Source organism: Sitophilus oryzae, unplaced genomic scaffold (genome assembly GCF_002938485.1).
Source record: "Sitophilus oryzae breed Bouriz unplaced genomic scaffold, Soryzae_2.0 scaffold_1443_pilon_pilon, whole genome shotgun sequence".
In the NCBI taxonomy this organism is placed as follows: domain Eukaryota; kingdom Metazoa; phylum Arthropoda; class Insecta; order Coleoptera; family Curculionidae; genus Sitophilus; species Sitophilus oryzae.
In genome coordinates this window covers 1,644,001-1,667,085 of record NW_022146108.1, presented here as the reverse complement: position 1 = coordinate 1,667,085, position 23,085 = coordinate 1,644,001, and the positions used below count along the sequence as shown (strand labels likewise).

General features: G+C 34.5%; 2 protein-coding genes across 2 annotated transcripts in view; one reads left to right on the top strand and one right to left on the bottom strand.

The window, feature by feature from the left end:
- The window catches only part of LOC115877333, a 74,645-nt gene extending 62,214 nt beyond the window's left edge, over positions 1–12,431 (top strand). Inside the window, exons 7-14 of the mRNA XM_030893479.1 lie at positions 1,216–1,440; positions 1,765–1,974; positions 4,114–4,630; positions 6,021–6,435; positions 8,922–9,075; positions 9,236–9,358; positions 9,436–9,691; positions 11,035–12,431. Of these exons, the coding sequence (XP_030749339.1) occupies positions 1,216–1,440; positions 1,765–1,974; positions 4,114–4,630; positions 6,021–6,435; positions 8,922–9,075; positions 9,236–9,358; positions 9,436–9,691; positions 11,035–11,177 (2,043 nt within the window). The 3' untranslated portion in view covers positions 11,178–12,431. The remainder of the gene's footprint in view (positions 1–1,215; positions 1,441–1,764; positions 1,975–4,113; positions 4,631–6,020; positions 6,436–8,921; positions 9,076–9,235; positions 9,359–9,435; positions 9,692–11,034) is intronic.
- Positions 12,432–21,405: 8,974 nt separating this feature from the next.
- On the bottom strand, positions 21,406–22,053 carry LOC115877344 (60S ribosomal protein L36). The gene is made up of 3 exons (XM_030893489.1): positions 21,959–22,053; positions 21,636–21,840; positions 21,406–21,575 (listed from the first exon to the last, which is right to left on the bottom strand). The coding sequence occupies exons 2-3, from the start codon at positions 21,837–21,839 to the stop codon at positions 21,447–21,449; spliced, it is 333 nt and encodes a 110-aa protein (XP_030749349.1). The 5' UTR covers position 21,840; positions 21,959–22,053; the 3' UTR covers positions 21,406–21,446.
- Between the last annotated feature and the right edge of the window lie 1,032 nt (positions 22,054–23,085).

Here is a 23,085-nt window from a genome sequence, read left to right as displayed (position 1 = left end):
GGGAAGCTCCTGGTCAGGTGCTGGGGGGAATCCCCTCTAGCACTTGGCTTGGTCTATGAAGCATCTCACTCATCGTCTTGTCCCTGACTGTAGTGTCGTGGCCAGGGAATTGCACCGAGATATAACGATACCGGGCGGGGCTACGGACAGCCTCAACCTTGGGGCACCGGGGGGCACCCCATTGTATTTTACCCCTTACTTCTACATGCGGGGCTCTGTAGAAGTGGACCGACTGTCCCTAGCGACTCATAGGAACACTATGAGATCTGGTAATAATAGTAATAAAAACATCATCGGTGAAGCTGTGGGGAAACCCCCTAGCGACACTGGGAACAGTAAAAATGAAAGTTCCAAGGGGCCAAACCAAAGAGAACTACAGGAGAGGTGGCTGACACTTGCGTGAGACCATCCTCCGCAAGTGGCATACAAGCTACCACCTCCTCCAAGGGTCGGGAGCCTACCTCCTACTTCTAAACCCAACAAGGCGACACAAGCTACCGTTTCGTCTACCCGGCCTGGGTCGTAGCTCCTCGACTGTGAGGGACGGGTCTCCGTAGGAAGTCCTGGGACTGTATGATGAGTTATAACTCAAGAAAGGGGACACAATAGATCTCTAAAGTCGCAGAGATTAACCCCCCTCCCACTTATTCTTATTCTAAACATGAGTGGGAAGCAGCAGCTCACAATAGAACGCAATGGAGAAGGATTGTAAACTCAGTTAACAGCGACAACGAAAAAGTAAAGAGGCAACAAAGCAATGAGATTTTTGAATGTCCGGACTGCGGTAGACAAATAACATCACGTATCGGACTTTTCAGTCACAGAAAAGCTCATGAAAGAAAACGCCTTGCGTGACTATCTTCTGATGCGTGTCGAATACTCGTCAGCGAGTAATGGCAGTATGTATGTAGTATGTATGTATCGTTTCCCTCTGTCAGAATTTATTTGTAGACATCCTCCCTTCTCAAAAACCCTATCTGACCACTCCATAAACTTAGTTTTCGTCTAATTAAACACTAATGCCCACTTGCACCGTTTGTATAAACTTCGTTTAAAGGCTAAACAGTGATTAACTGTATAATATTTTATTATAGTTAATAAATGTTTAGCCTTTAAACAAAGATTATACAAACGGTGCAAGTGGGCATAAGCCTACTTTTTGCACTTGATCTTCAAAAAATAATTATAATAATCAACGATTAATTAATTTTCTAGGGCCGTCCGATAATGGCGCGCATCAAAGCGAAACCGATGTGCAGGCCGATCGCGCCTCTGGTTCCTCCCCCGCCCCCCAAGAACGGCTTCAGGGCTACGCCCCCTCCGCAGGCCGTTTTCGATCCGGCCGCTTTTCCCCCCGGACAGCAAAGGTTCGTTTATGCGAACGGTGCCCCAGGACAGCCGGTAGCCCCCGCTCCTGCCGCTTACAACCCCATAATCTACGTAAGTTTACAATAAATTTTAAAAAAATTGCTTGGACAGAAGATAATCAAAGGCCAAAATGACTTTTCTCGCAAATTTTGAAGTATAATTAGTGGAAAAGTTAAAAGTTTGACACCTTTTTCTATTAAAAATGTCTACCACTATTAAGAGAACAAACTTCTACGCTAATTGAAACCACTAATTGCGAGGTTCTAAATGAAGCTTTAGGAAGTAATATATTAATAGAATTTTTTGTGAAATTTTTAAAATTAATTATTGCTTAAATTAAGTTCTACATTTTTCAAACTAATGAACGAAACGGTGAATTAAAAAAACATATTTTAGGGCGCCTATCAGCAGCAACAGTATCCAAACGCTTATGTGGCCTGGGCACCATCAGGTGCCGGCTTTTTCGATTTAAGCAGCGTGTTTTCGGCGAACGGTCTGTCTGCGCAACCTTTTAAACATCAGACATACAGATCCGCGCAGCCGAGGCCGAGGAACAAACAACGCAACACGCAGCAACAACAGCAAAGTGGACCCAGCGAACAGCAGGTATTTATTTCATGTCTACTAACAAAATTTAGTTAATTATTGTAAAGGTATAATGTTTACTGCCATTACTGGAAAACGCGTTAAGCTTGATTTTGATGCGTCCGTTATCCGTTGATATGATGGTCCAACGGCGCTCTGATTGGTCATAGCGTTTTCGCGCCACTTTTAATCCGTAAATTTTTTACTCCAGCCCGTCAACGTAGGAAGATCGTACGAAAACGGACGTTTTAACACTTCTTTGACAAATTTAGTCTAACCTTAATAAAAATATAATAGTGCAAGGGTTAGCACCGTCGGGAGAATTTTAAGAAAGCTGGTTCTTTAATACCGTGCTGGCAACTGTTACTTTTGGGTCGGCATTTACATGTGTGGAAGTAAATCGCATAGGGATCTTATTAAGTCGGAGTGAGAGAAATGCGACCGACCGACGCGACGCGCGACGGTGTCCTGTTGCGGCGTTGCCGATACGCCTTTCCCTATCAAGTAAAGTAAAATCACGATCGCAAACCGCTTATTTTTAAAAGACTTTTTTTTAAAGAGATAACTACATAAAATCATTAGGTTTGTAATGTTTCTGAGCATCTGAAATGGAATTATAAGGATATCGTTAGGGTGTCATTTTTTTTATAATGAGAAAACGTCAGTTTAAGATGATAATTCAATAAACGTCAGATAATTTAAAAACTCAACTTTTTAACACATAACAGGCCACTCAAGATATTGAAACTTTTTTTTATTTTCAAGATCGGATATTTTACAATATGTTACATAAGAAAAATTCGATAAGGTTGTTTTTTCCATTCAAAAATTGTAAACAATCCATCCATTTACTTTTAGGGCATAGCAATTTTCAGCAATTGTGTAATTTTTTTATTGATAAAGATTTTCACATAACTGTCTACAAAGAAAATACAGCAGAAATATTAACAAAGTTCTTGAAAAAACTACAATCTATTATTTCTAATAGATTTCGAGATATCGATTTTTGAATTCAGAGTTCTAATAGCGCCACCACTATCGAACACCCACTCAATTCCACTTATTTTTACTAAAAATGCAAGTGTTTCTAGCTTGCACTTAAAAAAATTCAAGCTATAGGGAAAATTACAACGACTCGTTAATAAATAAACAAATCAAGTATCACGAGACGTAATTAAATCGTGAAGCTGAACGCATGACGTACACCTTTCCCTAGAACTTTAAGTACTGACAGAGGTATTGATTGGGTCGACCGGTCAACTGCGACAAATCTGCTATATCCCCTTCCACGTCTCTTAGCGATGTGCACAGTTACTCGGTTTATTTCATACGTTTGGCAACGTGTTTATTGTCCTCTCTTTATTCAGTACATTATAAACGCATTGTACTCTTCTTACATACGGAAATCTCGACCCAAGACTAACCTTTGCCAGCCTAGACCCTAGACTAACCTTATATCTTTTGCTATACTCTCCTGTGCTTTTCTAACTAAAATGCGGGCCGCCTGGCTGTCGGTAGACTACTGCGGTTTACTACTGCACATCACATCTGTACAGAGTATCCTATTTTCGTATGTTTTATTGGATTTCTCGTTTATGAGTAGAGATACAATGATGCGATTTTCACATTACTTTACTACTTTTTTATGAAACTATATATGCTACACGTATGTTTGTCCTAGCCTCCTTAGTTCCTGAAATACAGGGCGAATTTGTGTTGCGCAGTAGTGAACAGATGTTGAATACAGATATGACACGCAGTAGTGAACGCAACGTCCACCGGCAACTAGACGGTCCGCACTCTGTTCAGGAGAGCATAGCAAAAGATATATTAAATAACCAGCTTTCTTAAAATTCTCTCTCGAAAACGTTTCTAGCTCTTAGACGATAAGTAAAACAGCGAAATAGTTATGGAAATGAAAATATACAATGACACCAATCACAAGCAAATCGTACATCCAATGAATGGAGGCATGAAAATGCAATAAACTTAAAAACTGCGTAATTTTCTAAACAACAAAACAATTCAATTAATAAAATAAATATCATATCATCATATCCGCAGACAACGGATGCATGAAAATCAAGCTTTAATCAAATTTTAGGATTCTAAATAACAAATAGATTTCATAAATACAACTTTATTGTTTCAATTTTTTAGGGTCCTTCAAACACTCAACAGCCTCGTGCCACGTCGGCGTCGCAACAAGGTCCCGCCCACCGAGTCCCTTCCCCGGCGCACGCCCACCACAACCACCAGCACTACCCGACGGTGTCGGCGTCGTCAGGCCACGCCTCCAACGGCAGTAACAACAACAACAACGGCAACGCGAAGACGTCTTCCAAAATGGGCGGGGAAGGGGCGATACCCAGGACGCCGATCGAGCCGCCGGAACCGGTGGGCGGACACTATATCCCCGCGATACCGCCCATAGGCGCCATACCCTTCCCCCATCCGAGCGACAACCGAATGGAAATGTACGGCTTCGTCGCCCCGCCTCCCTTCAGCGTGAAGGAAGTGGTCCCGCCGCGGCACAGGCGGAAAAAGCGCGACGAGGAGGCGGGAAACGGGACGGGACACACGAACGGACAGAGTTCGGCGCAGACTCAGACGCAGTCCAGTCAAGTGGTCAAGTCACAATTCGATTTCGTCGACGAAGCGTTTCCTCCTTTACCTGGTAATTTTTTTCTTCTGATAGAATTGGTCACTCTTCTTAAAGGCAGAGATTGACTTGAGCCGAGCGTTGTATATAACGTGTTACAGAACGAACATTCGCTAGTCAATGCCGGGAAATAGTCGGCGAACTGAGAGGTTCGCTAACAACTGTGCTTCACTCGACGTTCGAATTTTTAGCGAATTGCTACAGTACAAGTTAGTACAGGTTCGGCGAACGTCCGTATTCCAGTCATATTTTTGTGGTACTAAGCAGGGTGCGAAAAATCATGATTTTTTTTTATTTTAATCAGATTTTTTTATTTTAATCAATTTTCTATTTAAGTTCTATCCTAAATGGCTAAATGTTCGTAACTCTGCCTGATATCGATAATATTAACATTGTACGGCGCGTGATGTTTTTCCACATCGGTCACCGATATATTTTATTCTGTAGACATTGCCGATGCTCCTATTTCCGCCAAAAAATCGGCCGCTTAGATCAAAGGCATTTTTTGGAAATAGTCATGACTGTCTTAAGTCGAGAATAAAATTAGTGCCATCTAATGTTCAAAGTGCAGAGTACTTATTGCAGAACAAAATGTCGGTAGAAATTTGAAATGAACTAGAAGATAAATTAGGGAGAAAACGGAAGTTTGATTCACCTATTTCAAGAAAGGTATAAAACAGCCTTGACTCCAGCTTATCTTTTGACATTGATTAATCTTCGAGAATAAAAATATAACCTGACATCAGAAGAAACTAGTCCTGCACTAGAGTTTGTGAATGAAATGTATCCAAATACCGGATTTCTGGCACTTCACAATTTCAAAATAAATCTCTGCCATTTAGAAGTGTAATGAATTCACACGAAATAACTTCAAAAATCGGTCGAACATTTTAATAGATGAATATATTCTCAATCTATTAAAGTATTTTAACGTTACAACAGCAAGTGTAACTTTGTACTTATTTGATGAATATAAGGATATATTTGATATAGGAATATTTTTTTCTTGCTTTATAGGAAAAGATTTTATAATTTTTACAGTTATCTTTCGATTTATGATAAGTTTTAAACAAGCTGATTTTTTTAATTTAAATCCATGATTAAAATAAAAAAATCCGTTGATTTCAATCATGATTTAAATCAAGTTGATTTAAATCATTGTACCCTGGTACTAAGGCTTGGCATTCTTTAAAGGCTGAAAATACTGGAGCACAGCGAACTGAGTATTCGAAACAAGGTTTTCTCGTTTAGATTGGGAACAAAACGAACAGCGAATATGCGTTACGTTTCAGCGCTCGACTCAAGCCAATCTCCGCCTTAACAGTTGAAATATTAATGTAAACAGCTCTTAGAATTTTTTTTCTTTTTTTTTATGGATTTCTTTATCAGTATGGTTTTAAAATAGGTCTGGACGCTAATGGACCTCTCTCTGCCAAACACCACCATCACCACAACCAGCACACGCACCAAGCGCAACAAACGCAGTCGCACGCCGAAGGCTCGACGCAGACGATATCTAACCACGCCCCCGTGGGCGTGGTAGCTGCTGCGCAAGAGCCCGCGACTGTCGGAGGCGGTGGCGGAGGAGGAGCAGCCGGAGCCGCGTGGGGGGAGAACCGTCTGGCCGACGTGGTTAAAGGGGTAGCTAAGGTAAAAGTTAGGGGGGAAGGATTGGGCAAGGACGTGGCCATCGGGGGAGGGGACAACGAGATTTCGCTGACGAGTTCGGCGAAAGAACAGAGCGTGGAGAAGGTTGACGAAGGTAGTATAGCGGAGGTGAACAGTTTTATGGGTGTGACGCCTCCCGAGTCGCCACAAAAGTAAGTTTTTTTATTTACTGTCACATATTATGTAATGTTCATATTATCACAGATTAGGTATACTATATGTATACAGATAAAAATCTTATCCCTAATTCGTGGTACGAAAATTGTTTTTTATGACAATGTGCAAACGAGTAAAATTTCCTGTGCGCAAAAATAAACTCGCGTAAAATAACAATAAACAGTGTAATAGAGAGATATCGCTAAACCGAATAGCGGGCATGGACATTAATAAGGCCAGGTGTTATTTCCTTTACGTGAGGTGGTATTAACGCTCTTCATTTATTTATAGTTATCGGATCGGAAAGAATTCTGTTCGCGTCGCGTCCGCTACTTAAACTTAACCTCACTTTGAATTTAAAACTTTGAAATTGTTTTGTTTACTAGGTATTTTAAAACTAAAGGGCTAACGTGCTTATTTCCAGTGCTTTATTGTTCAACGTCTGCCAGTGGGTTTAGGGCAACAAGCAACAAATTCTCTTAGAAGGGCTAAGTCGTTATCTGCTGTAAGCCTAAGCCTCTTTATAGGTTCTTTAATATTGGAAGAGGTGGAATCCATATTTTGAGCCATATTTATTTAATTAAAACTAATCCCAGCTACTTAAATATCAAATTACCTAATAAAAGTAAAGTAATAATTCAAAACAATTTAAACATAACCTAAAATAAAAGATCTCGCCGGCCGGCCCCGGTTGTCAAATACCCGTACATGGGTGTAATTGATCCGCAAATTACGTCAGGCGGTAACGTTATTAGCGGGTGTTGCGTTAAAAATTGACTCGCGCATATCGTAACCATGATAAGGTACGCGTAAATACTCCATGACGCTATTCGGTTTTCCCATATCTCTCTAATAACTGTGCCGGTCAGGTGCTGTGCACAATTTTATAGGCCATAAGTGGGCGTGCTATGTGCGCAAACTAGTAACCTAACTAGTGCCCGATTCCGAAAATTGGAACCACGAAAAACAATAAAGAAAAAACAAAGTTTATAATCTGTATAATCTGTGATATTGTCAACTTTTAAAAATTTTGAAGTTCTTCATTATCCATTTTCTCATTTATCTTAGCTCTTTCTACAGTTTTTTTTAGTTCTGGTAGAGGACAAAATTGGTACTACCAATGTTAAAACAGTTTTTGCTATTGTCACTTTCTGGCAACTTTTCGGAATAAAATATTGAACTTATTCTTTTTATTAACGCTCTATTTAATAGTGAAAGTTAGAAGAATATTTTGGCGATAAAAATCTGATATTGACTTAACTGTCTATTTACAAAAATATATTCGAAAACTGTTTTATTTTTTCGCTCAAAACTATCAATGTTTTCTTCCTATGGACCTCTTTAATCCATTTCGATCTGATTGTCTTGGATTCTAAACTATTTCTAAGTTTTTTTCAACTGAGTATGTGTTTCTTAAAAAATATTATCCAAGGTTCTCTTTTTGGATCGGATAATTTCTGTATGTCTACGCAAAAATACGCACGGAGATGTCATCGATCGTCATTTCCTCGCCAACTGGAGGCCGTTTTTTTTCGATCATACGGTATTTGCATCCTAACTGGATTTATTAAATATACTATTTTATTAAAATTAAGTAAGGATTTGCAAAGACGTTAGCACTAATATTATACTTGTGTAAAAAGCTTATGAAAAAATGCGGAATTTGTACCAATAAGGACAATAAAAAGCAAATATAAATGGATAAGACGAATTTTGCTGCAGTAACGTAATTTGTAGTGAATTTTATATAGGAATAGGCGGCTTTTACTGCAGTTTGGGATTATGTTTATTTAGACTTCAGGGTCCACTTAATATATGTCATTAGGACATTTAAAAAAAAATGGATAAGGCGGGTTTTGCAACTTAACGCCTCAATTATAAGTTGTGAAAATTATATAATTTTATATTTTTTGGGATAATCACTCAGTATAGAAAAAATACTAGTAAAGAGTTTTCTGTTAATATTCCGTTTATCCAAAAGAGTCAATCAACTCTTAAATTTTTTAAGTGTAATTATTCTAATAATAGGCACTTTTTTATAAAACTTATTGCGCAGTATTATGGGGTCAGAGACTTTGTTTTATGATTAATTTATATTTCTTTTGCCTTCCAGATAGAGAATTATTAAGATTAAATAATTTGGTGATATTGATTTTCTTTGGAGTATATTTTTATTTGCATTTAGTAAGTTTTCTTTTGAAATAATTTGCACAGTAAGGAATAAAAATCCCATTTGTAGAGAGTACTTTCTGTTTCTGTTAATGTCTCTTTTACACAATTTTTTATTGCTGTCTTCGAAAATTTGTATTGTCAAGTTTTCAACATCTTTTAAATTTACAAGCTATTTGTTTTTTAAGGGTACAAACATAGTAGGCCATCTCGATGCGATGCTCGCCACGATGCATCCTACGGCCATGTTTTAAGCACTGTTTTAAAACGGCCCTAAGTGAGTGAATTTAATGTAAATATATTGTCTCTTTAGTTTTAGCAGTAAATCTGTGATTGCGACTGTACCTACGAAGTGCACAATGGCCGATAAATCTACGAAAACCGATGACGTCCTACTCAACGGATGCGAACCAGAACTGGCTCCTCTCTGTCCCACCACCACTAATGCTGCTACTATGACTACTGTGGTACGTTCAATATTTCACATATTAAATTTATTATGATTTTAGAAATAACCTACTTTTAATTAATTTAATATTTAATTTTTTAATGTTGCCTTTATCTCATGACCATAAAAGATTTTGATCATACTATAGTTTCTGCATATTATTATGTCTTCTTTTACAGGTTGTGCAAACTGATGCTCCTGCCAGGCCTACGCCTACCGTTACTACGAATTCGACATTCGCGAGACAAGACTCGAAAGGAGGGTGCCCAGTTCCAGTGCAGGTCCCTTCGCCACCCTTACCGGTACGTTTCCATTACTCTTTCATTTTTATTGTGACACATTTTTAAAATAAAAAGTTTCATTTCAAATTTTATTTCAGGACTTACAGGGTCACCCGCCGCGAATGAGTTACGCTCAAGTGGCTCAGCACCACAAAGATAGTCAGGGCAAGCCCGTTAAGCAGTCGCCGCAGCCGGAGAAGGCTGTGACGGAGGCGTGTCCTGCGGTAGCGACCGCCCCCTCGAAGGGCGCGGCCGTCGGTCCGCCTGCCGCCTCTCAGGTCCAAGGGGTGCGGCAGCAGGCCACGCCCCAGCAGCAAGCTGGCGAACGTGATAGTAGTGTTAGGGATAATCGAGGTAAGCTGTAGTAGATATTGACGTGGTTTAATTGTAATTTGTATTTTCGTCCCAACATATTATACAGGGTGTTAAAAAATAGTGTATCTAACTTCGGTGAGTGATTCTACAGATAAAAATAAAACAAAAAGTTCCTATGAACATATGTATATGCCTTAAAATGCTTCTCGGAGAAATTACAGCCCTCGAAAGGTTAAATAAAAATAATATACAGGGTGGTCGAAACTGTATTCCGAAAACTTCGGCAGCATATTTTGCAGATAAAAATAAGTAAAAAAGTTTGTATAAATGTATGTCCTAAAATGCTTAGTTTTGAAGGTACAGGGTGTAGAAGTTTCATTTTTATTTTGATTTTTTCCATATAATTTCTGAGGTAACGTCAATATTTGATAAAAATTGGTATCTGGGAGTTTTTTGACATGAGAAATTTGATTTTGATGTCAGTATGACTCCTACTTGTAGAGGGCGGCACCTACATATTTGTTAACTGTTTTGAAGAGTAATAACTTTCCGTTCGTACCTGTATAAAACTACTGAGTGAAAAAATATACATTTTCCTGATTTTTTAAGTAAAAAAAGTCTCTTGGTAGAAATCTCTATGAGAAACCGTTCTCAAGATATTTAGAATGTTGAGTAAGTAGATAGTTATTTGACTGAAATTATAAATTTGGAAACTTTTTATTTTTTTAAATTAATCATATTTTTTTCAAAAAAATGATGATAAAACAGTTTCTATTGAACTTTTGGCACAAAAACCTTCCAAATTTATGATTTCAGTCTAAAAACTATTTAGTCAACATGTTTAGTTTATGTCAATTAAGACAAGAATTGATAATTTAGATTCTAAATATCTCGAGAACCATTACTCGTAGCGATTTTAACCAGGACACCTTTTTTACGAAAAAAACGTCGTAAATGTATATTTTTTACTCAGTAGTTTTATACAGGTACAAACGAAAATTTATTACTCTTCAAACCAGTTAAAAGATAGGTTGGTGGCACCCCCTATAAGTAGTAGCCATATTGACATCATAGTCGCATTTCTCTTGTCAAAAAACTTCCAGACACCAATTTTCATCCAAATATTGACGTTGCTTCAGAAATTATTTGGAAAAATCAAAATAAAAATCAAATTCTACACCCTGTATCTCCGAAACTAAGCATTTTAGAACATACATTTATATGAACTTTTTTACTTATTTTTATTCTGCAGAATATATGTTACTAATATGCACGCAAGTAAAATTGCTAAAAAAAACTTTCATAATTTAAATTTTTTCGGAAGAAATCAATATTTACGGAAATAGCTATAATTGACTCATGTATTATCTTTTTATTTTCAGATACCGGCCATAAAGTCGCCGCAGTCCGCGTCAACGCCAACAGTCGGCAATCGAGCGGCCACGAGCGCCTGCTCCGACGAAAACCAGAGGTGCGCCAATCGCAACTGCGGGATTTCGTCACCACGCCCCGATCACCCAAGTAGGTTGTCGGTCCCGCCCACCGCGAGGCGTGCCAGCCTAAGTGCCGCGCCCTCACGTTCGTAACGCGAGAACCGCAGTTTCTCCGCCACTGCCCGCACCCGGTGGCACTTTTTAGGTGTTTAACTTTGTCGTGCGAACCGTTCGAGCGTCCGTAGAAAAAGTAAAAAAAAATAGTTTACGCGATTGCCAAATCGGACCCGAACGCTGGGAGCTTACTGAAAAATTAAGGACTCCGATATGTACCCCACATATTCCTCCCTCCCCCCCTATAATTTCTATGGAAAGACTATATAGAAATCTTCTTGCGAATTAAATTTATTAAGTGTTGTTCCTAGAGCCGGCCGAAAATTTAACGAAAAATATTTAAAAAAAAGTAAATATGGTGGTGTTGGCGGCAGTGTTGTCATGTTTCAGCCCGCGTAGTACTGTCTGTGATTGGTCGAGCTCTTAATACTAATTTTTAAAGTAATAAAAAAAATAATTATATGTGTGGAGCGTCCGCTTGTTCGGGAGGCGAATAGGCCGAGGCCCTATCGTTTTCGTTCTCAAGCCGCATTATACCATTTCGTAATCGCCGTATTTTACGCTCTTAGTGATACAAACCATATCATAATTGGTTACATGTCTTTAAAAAGAGTATTTTATTTATAAAATTCTCATTAGAGGTGTCTCCAAATTTTATATCGGCGTTTTAGAATTTTTGATTGAAAAAAATATATTTCTGTTTGATGGGATAATTGAATATAAAATCTGCCCAAGTCAAGGAAAATTTTGACAGATTTCATCCGAAAAATGACAGAAAATACAATTTAACCTGTGAATTAAAACGACAGGCACAAATTGTCACTGTTGTGTATTTGGATGTATAAGGTACATATGTTGGTATTTCCAAATTAACAAATAAGATGCAGGTCGTCAAAGTTTGTTGATATTTGTTTACCATACCATATTATTAAATATCTATACTTTTGTGGCAAATTTATTATTGCTGAAAAAAGGAATTAAAAAAGAATACATATTTTTTTTCCCAGAAACTCAAAATAATAGTGATATTTTATTTTGAGGCACATTACTGTCATTGGTATTTTAGTAGCCATATGTTAATATATAAAATATTAGTAATTTAAATATTAGGTACTGTATAAATAATATAATTAATTTTGGAGTTGAGTTATAAATTATAAAGATGATAGATATCTATACTATCAAAATAGAAACACTAATGCACCACAATACACCAGAACACTTTACTTTTGCACTGGGCGCGCGTTTCGCTAACCATGTTAGCATCATCAGTAGATGATTAAAACTGATAACGCATAACATGGTTAGCGAAACGCGCGTCCAGTGCAAAAGTAAAGTATTTTGGTGTATTGTTGCGAAGTAGTGTTTTTATTTTGTTGTTTAACACCAAAGGTTCCAACCCTCAACTGTAATATGTATACTATATTTAAAACTATTTAGTTCGTTATTATTATTTTTGTATAGATGACCAGGGTCGGACTGGCCATATAGCCAGGGGATTGCCAGCCTTCGCGGGCCCCCCTGTCTTAGGACGTTCATGTAAAATAGTTCATTATTTTATCTTCAGTAGAAATGAATGAGAAAAAAATGATGATAATATTCTGAGTTATCCCAAAAACTATTTTTTGGATTAACAATATTTACATTTGCATTACATTATGGGTAGTTCCCTGATTTCAAACACGAACAATAAATTAATAGGGAAAAAATTGTCCAAAATATAAGACGAAAAATCACACCCGGGCCTCTCTAGCACAGTCCGACCCTGTAGATGACAAAGTAAATATTACATAACTATAAATTTGTGGCGAGTTCATTTCTAAAAAAAGTTGGTTATTGCACCACTGAAAGAGAAATCTAAAAAAAAATATAGATTGTTTTTGTAAACATGCCACTGCCTTAGAATCAAAATGGATACCAGCGTATCACTGGCTTTATCTTATATACAAATTTGCGTAACCATTCAAAACACTTCTAAAAGATTGTGTGTTTTTGTTTGTGAGTATTTTATTGAATGACTCAAATATTTTATATATACGATAATTACAAATATATCTTTCGGTTTTAAAATAAAATTTGGCGACATTCTCTGTCTCGTCGCGATGAAGGATCATATCCATATAAATAAAAGGTACAAACTGTTCTGCCAAAACGAAAATAAGCCAATTGTGTTAATACGAAAGGGAGGCGTGCCTTCTTAATATAAAAAGGCGTGGCCTCCCGTTAGCCCCGCCCTCTCGCCTCCCGGACTGCCCCTTCTGCGCGCGCGGCTATTTCGAACTCTACGCCATTTATCTATGTATAGGCTGTTTGAAGATTTATTTTTGACAAATAATATTACCATTTACTTGTATAAGCTGTATAGTTGGGATTAAAAATAGGTATAATGTATAAACAATGTTGTTGAGATATTTTTTTTTGTTTTTTTTTCTTCATGTAGCGAAGGTGTGCGCATTTCGCTGTTGCTCGGGCACTCGATTAATTTTAGAGCGTTTTTTTTTGTTTTCGTTAAACCCCCAAAGTTATATATTTCGGTTTAAAAGAACAATGTAAGGGGGTGCCATATTTTTATAATTCGACAAATAATATGATGTAAAAATGGCCTAAGTTTGTTGTTTGTTTTTAAGAAGTATAATGTATAAACACTATCTGAATTATAAAACAACTGTGAGCTGGTATGGGTTTTGACCATTTTCGATGACGCTTCGTCTCGTCTCGGACTTATCATCAGGTTTCGGTACTTTTTTCTTTCGTTTAATAAGCGCAAGTAGGATAATTAGAATACTGAAGAGAAGAAATATATATTAATAATAGGCTGTTTGTTTTCGTTTTTCTTTTATTATTATTATTATTGTTTTCGATTATACTTTCAAAATTTTTAACTTATATTTATTTTAGGATAAAGGTTTTCTATTATTTTGAGCCGGTTGCAAGCCTTGCAATCCGGTTTTTTTAAATAGTGTGGTGTCAAAAATAAAGATACAAGGTTCGTTGATCGATATTTTGATAAAAAAATTAAATAATTTAAATTTGAACTTGTGCAGAAGTGGCATTTGTATGTTTTAGATATCTGTTAAGTCTAGATAAAAAAGCAATTGTTAAAAAGTTAAAATTATTAGACCCAATTCAAACAAAAATTAAATTGGTTTTTTCACCAATGCATTTTTAGAAATGTTCATATATTTTGAAAAAAATTGATGAGCGTTATTTTTAAAGCCTTTTATACTCTGATTAATATAAAATAATCAATATAAACAACTAAAAATTAAAATAAAAGTGTATGTTACTATTTTTCTTGTACTGGCATAAGGAATTGTGTACAAAAACATATTAATACCATATCTGCGCAATGTTTTTTTTTGTATTTCACTTAACCTCTTCATTGTAAATTAGAAATCAATTAAAATGTTAAGAAAAAGTAGAAGTTAGGTCATTAATTACTATTTTTACTTTATTTAAATATAAGTTATTTGAATTGTAGTTTAAAAGGTTTAAAAAAAAATCCTAAAAAAGTTTTAAAGGAAAATTTATCTTAATGATTTTATTATAATAGAATATTTCATATGTATATAGACTAGGGTTTCCAATTTTCGGTATCGGGATCTCAAGATTGACTATCAGAATGAGAAATTTAATCTAAAGAAATACTTAATAAAAATGCAGCTACATATATCAAATAGAAAATGAGAAGCTTTATTAAAATATTCATAAAGTAAAATACAATTTATTGTTGTAAAAAAAATATAGCAAACACTGAAATATAACTTTTAGATATTGACGTTCTGCTTATTATAAATAAAATATGATCTGTGAAAGACTAAAGTGTATAAAGTTGAATCATTTTAGATTGGGCATTCATATTTTCGGGATTTTCAGGATCCCGGGATTTAATATCGGGATTTTGGGGAAAAACATACACCGAGATAACAGTTTGGAAACCCTAATACAGACTGTCTGGCAAAAGAATATATGACATTAGTGACAGTTGCATATCATTTTTAATTAAAAACAAAAAAAATCACTCGTATCGGAATAATAAACTAATTTGTGATTAGTAATTTTTTGTTAAACAGGGTATATATTACAAAACAGGGTGTTCTCTTTCTAAGAACTAAAACTTATATTAATACTGTGAGGTTGTTAAAATAAATACTCGTATTTCGATCTCATTTACATTTCATTTCAAATGTTAATTTTTTAGCAAAATTCGATCGACTCGAACCTTGTACCGTTTGCATGTAGGTTTTTTAATATCGTTTCAAACGTTTTGATACAGTTGAGTTGGTAGTTCAGTCGCGCAAATCAAGAATGAACTAGTTGAGAATAACGCGTATACACGACGACTGGAATACTGTATTATCGTAGGCTGTGTTTGTAAATATGTGACAGGATTTTCTCTGTGTCAGAGCAACAGTATGAAAATGGCGTTAAATTTCATCGATATAGTGATCGTTCATTTGAACTACTTTGTATGATATTTCGTATTTTTTTATAATTATTACTCTATCTTGGAATTTAGAAATTAGAGACCTAAAATTTTAGAAATTAAAAAAAAATAGTTCATGTGAACGATCAATATATAGAGTAATAAAAAAATAAATGGAGTTGGTTGAAGATCGTATCAGAAGTGAAAGGAAACCGTAGTTCACACAAGGACTGCCCTTCACATCAAAATAAATTTAAAAGATATATGTTTTGTGTTCACTCAAACTCATCACTTCTGATAGATACTGCCGCTCCGTTGTATTATATATATAAAAAACTTAATTTAAGACTGTTAGCTAATCATGGATATTTTTAAGAATTGTTACTTTCTTGTCAAAACCTCCTCCAACTGGGTGGAACTCTCCCCACCCCAGATTCAAATAACACATATTATGAGACCAAGATGTTGTATACTTAAGGGAAAAAGCATGTTTCTAGATAGGGATTTTGGTTAGTTTTCTTATTTTTTCTATTTAACTTCAGGGGTAGAAGAATATTTTTATATTAAACCATATACACAGAGGTAGATTTGCTTTACGGCCATGATATGTTGAAAGTTTTTCGTGTGTGCGAATTTCGAGAATTTTTGACGAAAAAAATGTTTTTAATCTGTCCGTTACTTACATAAATTACATAAAGTAACTTATTTCAAACCGGTTTTGACTTTGACATGTTCTAGTGTAATTTTCCATAAGGATTGTTTTTTTATATGTCATTATCCAAAAAAACACTTCTTGATAAGTGTGTTAAATCTGTGACATTTTCTTTTCACAGAAAATCTATGAAATTGGTATACATGGAAAACTAGGCTTAAGAAATGTTGATTATAAAGGTTTTATTGCTTTTTTTATGAAATAAATCGTTCATTTTATTTTATTTCTTTGGAGATAACATTTTCTTCTGTTTAAAAGTTTTTTTTTCTAAGTGCATTAAAAAAACAAATATATATTCGAATTCCCATACTAGATTTTGTTCGTATATACCGGGTGTTTCATTACCACAGTTCCAGTGAAATACCTCAGTTATCGCCAGAGCTGCAACAAGGCAGTTTTAAAACGACTTAAGTCAGTAAAATGACTTAAATGGCGTTACATAATTATTTAGGCTTACATGAGATTATTATTAAATAAATAAATAAATAAATCCCTTTATTGTCAAAAAATTTTACAATTTGTAGACAAAGGTAAAGTAAACAAACAAAAGAGAATACAAAACAAGTATACAAATAACATTGTCAGTCTTATTGTTTAAAATAAACATTTATAAATGTTTACAATGTCAAAGAATAAAAAAATAAAAATAAGTTTCTAAATTATTTAGAAAGCTTATAGTTATTAAATGAGATATTTTATTGGAACAGGTGTACTGAAACGTTGGTATTCAAAATTTCATGTCTCAAATCTCCTCGCCACAATCAATATTATTTATTTTTCTTATCTTTAAGTTGATAAAAACGTCTGATTACTGCCCAGAATGCGTAGATTAGTCCAAACAACCCTTTTTTAAACTTGATTAAACGAAACAATTAAATTAAGACGTATTTATTATACCCGGGCACAATACTTGATTTCCATTCGATCAAAATTTGCAAATCGTTTGCAACAGACTGAGTTACGAGGCAAAAAGAAATATATAAATATGTTGTATAAAGTAGAAAATAAGAGGTCTTTGGGATATAGTATAAACACGTTTTGTATAAAAAAAAACTAATAGAAAATATATGCTTATAAGTTGTGTTGTTAATTTGCAACAAATATAATAGTCTAAGAGCTAGCAACGTTTTCGAGAAAGTATTTTAAGACGTCTGGCTCTTTGATATATCTTTAACTATGCTCTCTGGAACAGCATGCGGCCCGTCTGGCTGCCGATACCCGTTGCGTTCACTACTGCGCATCGGAAGAAGATCCTATATTTTTTATTAATTTAGTCCTATAAATTCTAGTATTGAATATAAATCGAACATGTCTCCATAGCGCAGTGCGTAGGGTTTCCGACCACGAACCGATGAACAGAGTTCGAATCCGGGTCAGGTCAAAGACGTTTTTTTTAATTTTATTTTCGTTTATATTCTGATAGTAAAGTATTAAATAATTCTGGTAATTAAAAAAAAACAAATATTTAATTCTTTACTATCAGAATATAAACGAAAATAAAATAAAAAAAGTCTTTGCCCTGACCCGGATTCGGACTCTGAATCATCGGTTCGTAGTCGGAAACTCTACGCACTGCGCTATGGAGACATGTTCGATTTATTCAATACTAGAATTTAAAGGAAAAAATATACAATCTTCTTTCAATGCGCAGTAGGGAACGCAACGTTTACCGGTAGCCAGACGGGCCGCATGCTGTTCTAGAGAGCATAGTAAAAGATATATCAAAGAGCCAGACGTCTTAAAATACTTATTTTTCCGACGTTGCTAGCTCTCGTACTATAAGAATTAAAATTGAAAAAGAAATAAAGATTGGTTTTATATACAGGGATATTATTGCTTATATTTGAGGTGAAGATACCCGATCGTATAGTCTACCTTAAATTAGAGATTGTTTTAATTTTTCGAACCTGTTTGGCTATTTAAAATAAATTATTATTTGAAAAACGGTTTTTTGTGATTTGAAAATAGGAGTCGAGAGATACCTACCCTTTTTACTAGTCAGACTTTTATACCGGTCTGGTCATCGAAACTGCGTGGTCTGGATTTTAACGTGTAAGATTGTATTAGGTTGATACATTTCCTCTATGCAGTATATTGCCGGATTTTGCATCAAAATTTCAAACCGCACAATTAGGCGTTTATGAAAAATGTTGCATCTAAAATTGGAACTTTATTTTTCACAATTAGTTACTCATTTTACTACAGCTGTAATAATAGATTATATTTAGCTAGATATATTATCTTCATTTCAGAAGTATACATGAAAGTTTTTAAAACAATTTATTTTTTTCTACTCACGTTTTCCTACAAACGTAAAAACCGGCAACACCGTATGCCGCTTTTTAATTTGTCTCTCTGTCTGTCAACCGGTCATTTATATTTATCTCTGTCGCGTGCGTTAAAATACAGACCACGCAAATGAAGTGATCAGGGCTAGTATATTTAATCATGGTGCATTTTAGATGAAAAACCTGTGTGAAGTACGGGGTGTTTCAAAAAACATGCCATATCTCGTGGGGAGATTCCTCACGTAAAAATTAGACAACTTAGTAGACAACTTTTAATCGGCATTAAACTGCTTACAATATTTCGCTAACAAGATAAAAAAAAAGTCAGTGGCGTACGTGCTATTTTTAGAAAAATATTCCACTGATAAGTCATATGCACGTCCCTGGTGAATATGTCGACACTTTCATGTACTTGGAAGAAAATTATAATAAATCGAATATAAAAATATTAAAACTTTAACACCCTGTAGCTACGAAACCAAGCAGAATCGGACCTATGTTGATATAAAAAATAAATGCTATTTTCACGTGAGCAATCTCCACACGAGAAATGGCACATGTTTTTGAAACACCCTGTATAATGTGTACGTCTAATTTCTTTGAATTTGTTAAAGATACGTACGCATATACTATTCAAGTACACACGTATTTCCTGCCTCTAATTCCATAATGTTAAATATACAGGGTAGTTCACAGTGACGGTAGGTTAAAAGTTTATGGAAAACCGGTGATGTTTTAGACCGTGAATCACCCTGTATATGGAAATATTAAAGCCACCTGTAATTTCTTTTTGCCGATAGGACTACAGAAGTTTATGTAAAATTAAATATTGTTTTATATACCGTTTTCTATCAGTGAAAAGCAAAAAATTAAACGCATTTTTCTATTTTAATTTGATTATTTTGTACATAAATCAAAATACTAAGGAAATCGAACAGACTGGAACCAACTACATTCTAAAGAAAATCTCTAGAAACATGCCCAAAAAAAGTCAGTGCTTTAACATAACTTATATGTTTTATAAGTACTCCATAGGGTGTTGTTATTTTAAGCACACAGAACACAATTGTATTTTTTATTATTAGTTCAGATTTGCTATTCTGTATTATAACTACATTAAAACTTATTCTTTTCTCAATTGTGTGAACGTTTTTTTAGTTTTTAGCCGTCTCAATATCTTAAACCAGATTTTTATATGATTATTTTCAAATTCGGTCATTAAAATCAAGACATTATTTTACGTACTCGATAACAATAATTGAATATAAGGTATATAGCAGGGTTGATCGTTACCGTGCATTAAATCAGGTCTATGTTTTTGTTTTGACTGACATCAACCCTGGCTGTATCCAGGACCGTATAAATATTTTCATTCGGCGGGGGTGTTGCTTTTTTCTTAAGTCATTTTTAGCACTTTTTTTGAACACGGGGTTTTTGTATTTATTTTCTCGTTTATCCCTTTTTGTTACGTTAAGGAATATTAATTTTACTTTATATAAGGGCATTAGGCATCGATGTATCCTTATACACTCAGATGCCAAAAAAAAAGCTGAACGAAAAAATTCTTTCGTCAATTTTAAAGTGTTATACATTTTTTTGTTTTCAACCTTATTTTCGTGATTCTTTTAGCAAACTGTATATACATATATGTCAACTTCAATTTTTAAACTCATTTTGTTTACAAACTTTAGTATTTGGCTTATTATACAGGGTTTATCGAGGGGTTGTTTTTTACCTTAATTTTAAAAAACCGTGCTATAATTTCGTGAGCAAATTTTAATATTATTCTAAGAGCTGGCTACATAAAAAACCTTATGTTACATGACTAATTTTTTGTGTGAAGTATTTTATGTAGCCAGCTCTCGGTCTATATCATATTGTGTTATATTGCTAATATGTTCAACTTTTGCCAGGTATTGTGACACAAATTGCAACCTCTTCATATTAAAAAATAACATAAAAAAATAATGATTGAAAAAATTGTAATTTACTGGTGGTGGCAAGTTAACTTCGCTCTTACAAATTAACCAATGCATGTTTTGACACAAGCCAATAAACAAAATGCTCTGGAGACATGGTTCTGACCGAAAGTTTTTTTTTTAGAAAAATTTACTTACGAAATTATTGTACAGGGTATTTTAAAGTTAAGCTAAAAAACAACCCTCCGATTAACCCTGTATAATAAACCCAATACTAATAAAAAAACTGAATTTATGAATTAAAGCTAATATACAGTTTGCTAAAAAAATCATGAATATAAATTAAAAAATAAAAGAAGTAACAATTTGTTTGACGAAAAAATGTTCCCAAAAAAGCGTTTTTTTGCATCTCCGTGTAGTTGTGTATAAAGCAAATCTCTTCTTAAGAACGTACTTTTAATTTTTTTTAGCTCTTGTATTTTTTCAATAAAATCTTTTAGATGCTTGCATTTTAGAATGTGGAAATTTTATTCTGTGTTGTCGTTTTTTTAATGAGAAAAATGTAGCGATTTTTCATACTTGTTTCAAATTTCAACGAAACTAGAGATTATTTTTCACTAAAAAAATTACACTTTCGTTTGTATAGTTATATGTAAGGTAGACACTTGCAACGTTATACCTTTGCCTAAAGCCCCCTTACATACCCCTGCTACATTCAGATTTCAGAGCTGTATTCATAAAGCTTCTAATGTTGCATATTAAAATTGTTATAAAAAAGGAGTTAGTTTTTCATTTATTTTCTAACCAAATAGTAATTACCCCAGACCTTTCTAATCCTTCTAAAGAAATAAAACTATTGAAAACTTATAATTAAGTTTATTTTGTCAGAAACTTAAAAAAATCTATTTGTGGGTAGCAGCTTTACGCATTTGAGTAAGGATATTGGACAATTCTTCACGCTTCCTCTTGGCCCTGATGTGTGTGCCAAGACGTCTCTTAAGGAATTTCAAAGCTCTCTTATCCTTCGAGACCTAAACATAAATTAAGTGTAATTTGAGCATTCAATATGTTTCTATTATAAATTATTATACCTTCAACAATTCCATAGCGCGTTTTTCATATGGGGCATGACCACACACTTCCCTGATAAGGTCGCGCACGAATTTCGAGTGCTTAGTTTGGATCCCCTTCAACCTGGCGGGACGTAATTTGCCGGACTTGGTTTTTCCTGTAGGAATTTTTGTTGTTTTGTGGCCTTTTTGCAGGCCAACAGCTATTTCATATCGAGGTGCCATACTAAAAAGTTTTGAGGTTATTTAGGTTTCCATTCAAACTTACCGATGTGTATAATTTTAGGCCAATATTTATGTACATTGCAATGAATATGTTAAATAATTTCAACTGGAAAACTTACTTTTCCTCACTTATCAATAATTTATAACCGCGTGTTTTTCCAACTAAACGTCAAAAGAAAAAGGAAGATGGCTCTTGCGGAAATGACAAATGACATTCTTGACTTTGACACGAAACACCACATTGTTACCTGATCTATGGTCAAAGCTAGCAAATAGTTCAAAAGTTCAAATCCATGCTGCCTCTGGATATACTCTGGATACTGTACATTCTTGCCAGTTTGTGGCCAGAAGAAATATTTTGGGTAGGTGTGGAGTGTGGATCCGGTGGCTGACCTTGAAGCCCATATTTACTGCATTTGATCATCGATACTACGCAAGCGCACATCGTCGATATTGCCAAATTTCAGTTTGTTGTCGAATTACTTGCAGTTGAATTTTTTTTTTGAGTGTTAATTAATCAGTATAAATACAAATTTTATAATTAATTTTATAATTTCAGATTTATCTTGATATCCAAAATTAAGGTAAGCAGGATAATGAAAATTGTGAAATGAAAGTATTATGAGTTTTTATTATGAGTATATAAAATTGTAATAATAATATTTATTTATATATTTACATTAGAATTAAAAATTATGATTTACGGATTTTTTCTTAATGGTTTTAAACTTATTAGAATTATAAATCTATATCTCTGTTTACAGGCAACAATAGTTTTGATTATATATATTGATGTATTGAAGTTCTACCATGACGAGTTCTTATAGAACAATACACACGTCAATGGGAGATAGAGGTTTTTTACCTTTTTTTTATAGGTTTTTTGACATTTTACCTACTTTGATTATGTTTGTATCATAATTTCTTAAAAATATCAAGTTAGTGGATTAATAGCAATTTTAGACATATATTTTATCGAAGAGTGAAGAGTGTTGATAAGACTAAAATAAGCTTTATATTTTATCTTTTTCTCTTTATAAGGGAGATGGTTTGTGTCGTAAAATACATTACAGTATTTAATATCGTGTACTTTGATATTCTTTTCGTAATTTACTGTAATTTCTTGTTTCCTATAATGCCAAATCTTGACAATATGGTGAAGGTTGAGTTTTGATCTGATTAGTTTTATACCTGTGTTTACTAGACTAACTTAAGACGTGAGTTTGTGATTTATATTAAGATCTTT